The sequence below is a fragment of the Platichthys flesus genome, chromosome 21, assembly GCF_949316205.1.
Source record: "Platichthys flesus chromosome 21, fPlaFle2.1, whole genome shotgun sequence".
Taxonomy (NCBI): Eukaryota; Metazoa; Chordata; class Actinopteri; order Pleuronectiformes; family Pleuronectidae; genus Platichthys; species Platichthys flesus.
In genome coordinates this window covers 9,000,843-9,007,680 of record NC_084965.1, presented here as the reverse complement: position 1 = coordinate 9,007,680, position 6,838 = coordinate 9,000,843, and the positions used below count along the sequence as shown (strand labels likewise).

Below are 6,838 nucleotides of genomic sequence, written 5' to 3'. Positions count from 1 at the left end.
CGCCCGACAGTCTAGAATATGAATTTGGGATTAATTTAGGACAAACCAGTTTTTGTCATTTTATAATTATATTCACTCAGTACGTGGATTGTGCTGCTTTATCTCCGTGATGCGTGTGGACAAATAGAACGTTGGAGCCTTTACCAGCTGACACTATCGGCGAGGGAGAGAGCTTCCATGATCTTCACACATGGATGACTTTGAGTTACATGACCTATATAACACGTTATACGGTCCGCTTGCTACCTGTGTCTCATCCTAATGGAGAAGGGCCGCACATTACAGGTGTCTGCGTCCCCAACGCGCACAAACACACACACACACACACAAAGACTCACAAACAGGCCTGCCACCAGGATTACACACACGTCTGCATGATTACAAAAAAACAACCCGTCTCTTTATCTGCCACAGATCAGGCCCCATAGGACTCATGCACTAGTAGGAATTAGCGTGCTGATGTACTGCACACCAGTGGCGCTTGTCTGGTGGCTGCGGTTAGATGTAATTAAAATGAACAGCAAGGCTAAGTTTTAGATTTCGGATACATGGTCTCAATCGAATAAAGTTACTGTGTTTTAGTTTGACAGGTACCTTTTATTTCCTTAAAGATCAAATACCATCTTGAAATCCTATATCTGTGAACGTCTGTGTGTTTTGACGATTGATTTAAAAAAGATGTGTGTGCTTGCTTTTTAGGTGGCAGTTAATGACTATGTCTGGACAGCAGAAGACCCCCTCCCTGAATCTGCAGCGTCCAGCAATGATGCTCTGAGGGACGGCGCCCCCCCGCCAGAGGGCGAGACCAGCACACACGTGGTCGTCCACACCCTGTACCTGAGTGGGCAGAAGCAAAGATACAGACACTTCCTCCGACAGTCTAACGGGGCCATCGTTGAGGTATGATTTCAACATACAGTTTTAAAAGGAAATATATTATAATTTTTGTTTTCCAGAAATCACCCATGAAATTTTGGGTGTCTGAGATGTCTGAATTGAACAAAATGTCAAATTAAATGTGAACATCCGAATTTGAGGGAATAATTTACATCAGCCTCATAAGTAAAATCATATTTGAAATTATAATTTCTTTCAACAATGCAACAAATAAAGACTTATGCATATGTAACTACTAAAAGTTCCTACCGAGCTGGTAGTTACCAGTCTAAAGTTGTGACACGTTATATAAACCCTGGCAACTAATCCACCGACACTTTGTTGTGACTTAGGAGGAATGGAGAATTCAAAACTGAAAAAAAAAAAAAGCTGCTTTCCTTTCCTCGATCATTTTGTCAGTCCCCCAAGAGCGACCTGGATCATCCGGAGAAAATTAATATTTTGAAGCTTGAATGTCAGAGGAGTAACAAACAATTAGCTCTGAGGCACTGTCGTGTTCTAATGGTTCTCCATCACCATTTTGAGCGATGGTGAGCCCGTGAGTGAACGTATAGCGTGGCACATTTATTACTGTCACTGTGTCACGTGTGTGTGTGTGTGTGAGTGTGTGCGTGTTTGTGAGTGTGTGTGTGTGTGTGTGTGTGTGTGTGCATAGCCTCCAGACCTGTGCAAAGCAGATAAGACATCTGGGGAAAGTTTAATGTAGCCAAACAGAGCATGCACACATTGACACAAGCACACACAGCACTTCACCTCCTACAAAAGAGAAAAAAACAAGCGCACTTACACACACATACACAGGCAAATGCCCAAATATTTAATATATATAAACCACACTTATTAACCTAGAAACACACACACCCTCAGTTTACTAGAGAAAAACATTGAATCCTCCTATTTCTCCTGTGAGAAATCATTTCTACCCTCACACACTATTCTTTAAGCTGTGAAGGGAGTTTCATAGAGGCCACCTTAAGTGAAAGATAGGTGTTACTGTCCTTGGAAAACACACACACACACTTACACACACACATGCTCCCTCTTTCTATGGCTCTCTGTTGCTCTCTTTTCTCACACCCACTGTGTCCCCCGGGTGCTGCTGCCTGTCCCTCGCAACATAACAGGCAGGGGCCTCCAGTAGCAGAAGATGCCGATGGCGTCCTCTTTTCACTCGCTGGTAGGGGGGGAGCGATAACACCCGTGCTCTGCGCCGCCGCCGAGAGAGCCCTACACGCCAATCCCCCTTCGCCTCACAGCGCAGACCCCCCCCCCACTTTACATATTCAAAACTAATCCTCCCCTGAATATGTAGACTGGTTTTTATGTATAGAGCAAGATCCAGGGATCACCAAAGGGCATCCCCAGCACTCGGAAGAACACTTGAGCTGATTTTATTAGCGCTTTATATAATTCTGGCAGCGATACACACACACAGTGCGACGGCGTGCTGTGTACAAACTGCCTTCAGATGTAAGGTGACAGCTCCTCAGAGGGAAATAACATCCAGGCAGGCCACTTATACAAAAATTAAATAGCGACACAAAAAAAAAAAAAAAAAACTGCTGTCGAGTGCTCTGCTATAGGACGCGGTGATCACACTAAAGAAGAAGTTCATCTCTGTTCCCCTCAGTTGTTATGACATTCTAAAGCAATTTTCCCCCCCCCGTAAAGGCTTGTCACTTATACACATAATAGCAAGTTTTATGGTGATGTGGTTTCACTGCTGTGCTACAGGACAAAGTATGATATATGTAAACATGTCTGGGCGATAAAAAACAATATAGTTTGTTTTTCCTTAATCTACATATGCTGAGGTACTGTATGAACACAAATAACATGTTAACATTTGAGCTATGTACCATTCGTTATTCGTAGTTTGTTGTTATTATAAGAAGTCTCGGGTATGTTCTTTGTTATTCCATCTTGAAATCCTGATCACCAGTGACGATGGTTCTCAAAGCTGCAGGATGACTGTGACAAAATATATTTAACTTAATTTGACTGTGTAATAAATGTAACCTAATTCTCCATCCCCAGTTAGTTAAGAGGCTAATCCTGCTTCTCTTAGAAGTCTGGTTCCATTTACTGAGGAAATATTGACGGATGACTTATTTCCTTAAAAGAGCCCTGTTTTCTCAGGCGGTGTCCTGGACGCCCTTGCCCCCGAGGACTTGCTCCTCCCTTAGACTAACATGACCACAGCCCCGGGGTCCGGCGGCTTTGCATAATACCCACAAATTTACACCCGAAATTTGTCTAAACGAACACCTTTTAAAAAGCAAGTCCTGGAAGAAGTGCCCTGAGCTATAGACACTGTTAGACACTGTTTGGAAGGAGCAGAACAGCGAGGTGTGTCCTGTTTGATTTGCCGGAGTGTGAGAGGCTGAGCAAGAGTCATGAGAAACTTAATATTTTCCTGCTGTTTATTCAGCCAGTATTGACTAGCTATGTTTACTGAGAGTTTTTTTTTTTTTTCTCTTCTGTGTTGCGCAAGGGGGGTATCAATGTGGAATTGGAAGGAGTGAATTTTAAGATGTGGGTCTGCAGTAAAAAAACATAACAATAACGAAGCCTTTATTGACTTGCATATTGAATTCTGTTTAAAGAAAGTTAATATTAATGATCCATCATATGCTCTCGTTCAGTCTGGCGCCCGAGGCGAGCATCTGTAATATTGACCACGTTGAAGGAATCTTCTGGCTGAATCACAACCATAGAAAAAGAAAAAAAAGTAAAATGTAAAAAAGCCGCAGTTCCCATCAGTGTGCTCCAATAAACATAGACATTACAGGTAAAGCGAGGTGTAGCTTTTGGAAACCCTCATTACCCTATAAACAGATGTTCCCCAGCTGCCGACTCACAAACTGCACTGCTGACAACAACTGTTTAGGCCGAGATTATGCAGGGGGGGGGGGGAATGCATCTATATAACCTAGGACCTTCAGAGAGGGCCTCGTAACCACTCCGTCTGAAGAAACAAGATGGCTGATGAAGAAATTAATGCAGGCAAAGTCATTATCTCGCCTCCTAAAAACCACAGTGGGTTTATGTCCCCCTGTGTCGCTTTTTCTCCGGGGCTAGCATTTAAGTGTAGATGGACTTATGAAAAGATAGGACAAGCCAACTGTGCTCCTTTTGTCTCCTTCCCTCCATATGGGCGGCGGCAGCATATGCAAGAACTGGCTCGGCTTCTGTAAAACTTCCATTAAAGATGCACAACTAAGGCTCTGCCAGCTTGAATATTACCTCTCGCCACAAATTATTTATGGCTCGGAAAAAACGCTGATGATGAGCATCTCCAGCGACTTCTATAAATAAAAACACTTTTCTCTGCAATTTCGGCTGCGCTGCTTTTTCGCCGCTTTTCCTTTTTTTTGGGGGGGGGGGCTGGATGTGCTTAACCGTTCGTAGAAACAAAAGGTATGCAGTTTATTCAAAGAGCGAGTTTTCGGGCTAGCACTTCATTCGCTTATTTAAATATCAGCAGGAAGCGGCTTGTGTTGTATCGTGCATGGTTTGTGTAATTACGAGTGGATATTCCTCGTTGTAGTTTGTGGATTTGTTTGACGTCAAACTGTAAAATCGAAAGGTGATGGGGAGAAATAGGCAGCAGGGGGAATGGAAAGTTGTGAGGCGGCGCCGGACTCGCTGTTTGACATCGGGGACACCTCATCATCATGATGTGCTCTCAAATCTCCCGTTTAACAAGGGCTCTTTGTCTCGGCTCCCGGTGACTCAGCCCGCCGTCGTCTTGTGCGGCGGCGACTCTTCACCGGACCAATATTGACCTAATTTAGCATGCAGAGAATATGAAGAAAGTTAACCTTTGGAAGAAACACCTTGCAGCAACATTAATTGACAAACCACATCAATTCTCCCTCCTACCCCTCTTTTGTAATTACTCCGCCGCACGTTTGATTGCCGCTGCGGAGCTGAGGACCCACGCTTCATTTGCCGTGAGGTCATCGGCAGCCCTCAGAAATATGAATATGATTTATACAGGAAGTGAGTTGGCGCTGTCTGCTGCGTGTGTATGTGTGTGTGTGTGTGTGGGCGCTGTCTTCACTGCATGTGGTGTGTGTGGCTATGAGACACACACAGAAGGAGAGAGAGAGAGAGAGAGAGAGAGAGAGAGAGAGAGAGAGAGAGAGGGGAATGTCCTTGGCTACGCACTGTATGTTGCATGAGCAGATTAATGCCTCCCTGGCAGCCATATCTGCTTAGGAGGAGGACTTCTCCGAAGTACACCACATGTAATTATCTGGCCTGTTTATACTAGTTTCAGACAAAGAAACACTCTGTGGCACATTTTGTGTGTATTTTTTTTTTAAGTTCCCTCAATTGCTGCTCTATCTATGTAATGTGCAGCTTTTTTGACTTGATGCCTGTCAGATGTAATTTTGATGAAAACTCTTGTTTGGTTATTATTAGGGTTAGAAAGAACCCGGACCTCCCAGGACTTTTACCAGGAAGTTATGTATTTAAATTAAATTGCAGTAGACATGTTTGTTTGTGGCGAAATTTGTTGTCCCTTTTATTGGTCAAAAACCCACTCATTGGTCAAAAAATACTCAGTAATATTTTGCTTTGGTCTGCCATGGGAATGGTTACAATCAGTTTTCACTCCCAGCATCTGTAGTAGGTTTTCATTGGCTCGTCAGTGATGGAAACGAGACACCAGGGTGACTTTGCTACTTTGGCAGGTGAGACTTTTTTGTGTGTTCGTGACATCAACATGATGCAATGGAAAAAAGCAGAGTAAGGCAAACTCTACCGGACGATGGGATGTTCACCCGCGTTTGAATATTGTGTATACTCGCTAAGTCGTAAGAGCCGGTTCCCCCTCTGGGTCCAGAGGTAGAGCTCCATGTAGTCTCCATTTCTGCTTCTCCTCCAAATTGACTCTACACACCAGGACAGAGGTAGACACATTTGCATGACAACACCACTCGTGGGCCTTGAGGAAAATAGTTTTCCTGCTGCCAGTCTCAGTCACCGTCATCCATGTTCAACCTTTATTCACTGATACATGTTAGAGGCGTGTTCGGCCCCAGAGTCTCCGCCTGTAACAGATGGTTTTAACAACAGTATCGGCAGTTCTTTTATTTCTTGAGCTTCTATTCATGCTTGGCTGAGCGTCGCTAACATGCAGGTTTCTTCTGAAGGTGATAGGTGACACCGAGGGGGTGCACGGGGATCCCAGGATGGCTCCCGGTCCAGGTCAGGGCTCCACCAATCAGAGGGCGGACAAGGGAGGCAGGAGCGCCCCACAGCAGCTCCGCCAACGGAAGAAACTCTTTTGCCGTGAGTGTCAACGTTAATGTCTCAATCACTTTACTTGTGAACTTCCCTTCACCTTACATCACCCCCCCCCCCTCCCCCGCCTCTTCACTTGTGCAAAGTGTTCCTGCATTCTGTTTGCTTAGCAGATCTACATCTTTTTTATCTTGTGTTTGGCTCCCTCAGGGTCCCATCGTGTCGAGCCGGTAGGAGGAAGCGGGTGTGGCTCGAGCTTTGCATTGCAGGACCTCAGCCAATGACATCGGAGCAAAGACAGGGAAAGTTGGAGCCTGAACCGATGTGAGTTTGCTCATCAACCGTCTGTTTGACCTGAAGACGCTGCACTGTTCTGTAAAGAGGCAGTTTAATGCATGTTAATACTTGAATATTCTCTTGATGTTGTACCTTATGATACCTTCACCGTTTAACGACTGAAAACAAATGCCTAGAGCCGCTTTTCCACTGGTAAAATAAAAACCATGTGCACCCACTAATATCTGGCTTGTGTCAGCCAGGGGAATGGATTCAGTCTACAGTCTCTCCCGGGTCAAATGACTCTGCAGGAGCTGCAGGTTCTAATCGGCTCAGGCTCTGATTGTCACTGTTGGAAACAAGACAGGGAGGAGAGAGAGGGCCTCAGTCCCCTTATCGTTTACCCACT

At 44.8% G+C, this 6,838-nt stretch overlaps 1 protein-coding gene across 1 annotated transcript in view; it reads left to right on the top strand.

The window, feature by feature from the left end:
• The window catches only part of ofcc1 (orofacial cleft 1 candidate 1), a 78,056-nt gene extending 71,669 nt beyond the window's left edge, over positions 1-6,387 (top strand). Inside the window, exons 18-19 of the mRNA XM_062380010.1 lie at positions 700-900; positions 6,364-6,387. Of these exons, the coding sequence (XP_062235994.1) occupies positions 700-900; positions 6,364-6,387 (225 nt within the window). The remainder of the gene's footprint in view (positions 1-699; positions 901-6,363) is intronic.
• The last annotated feature ends 451 nt before the right edge of the window (positions 6,388-6,838 follow it).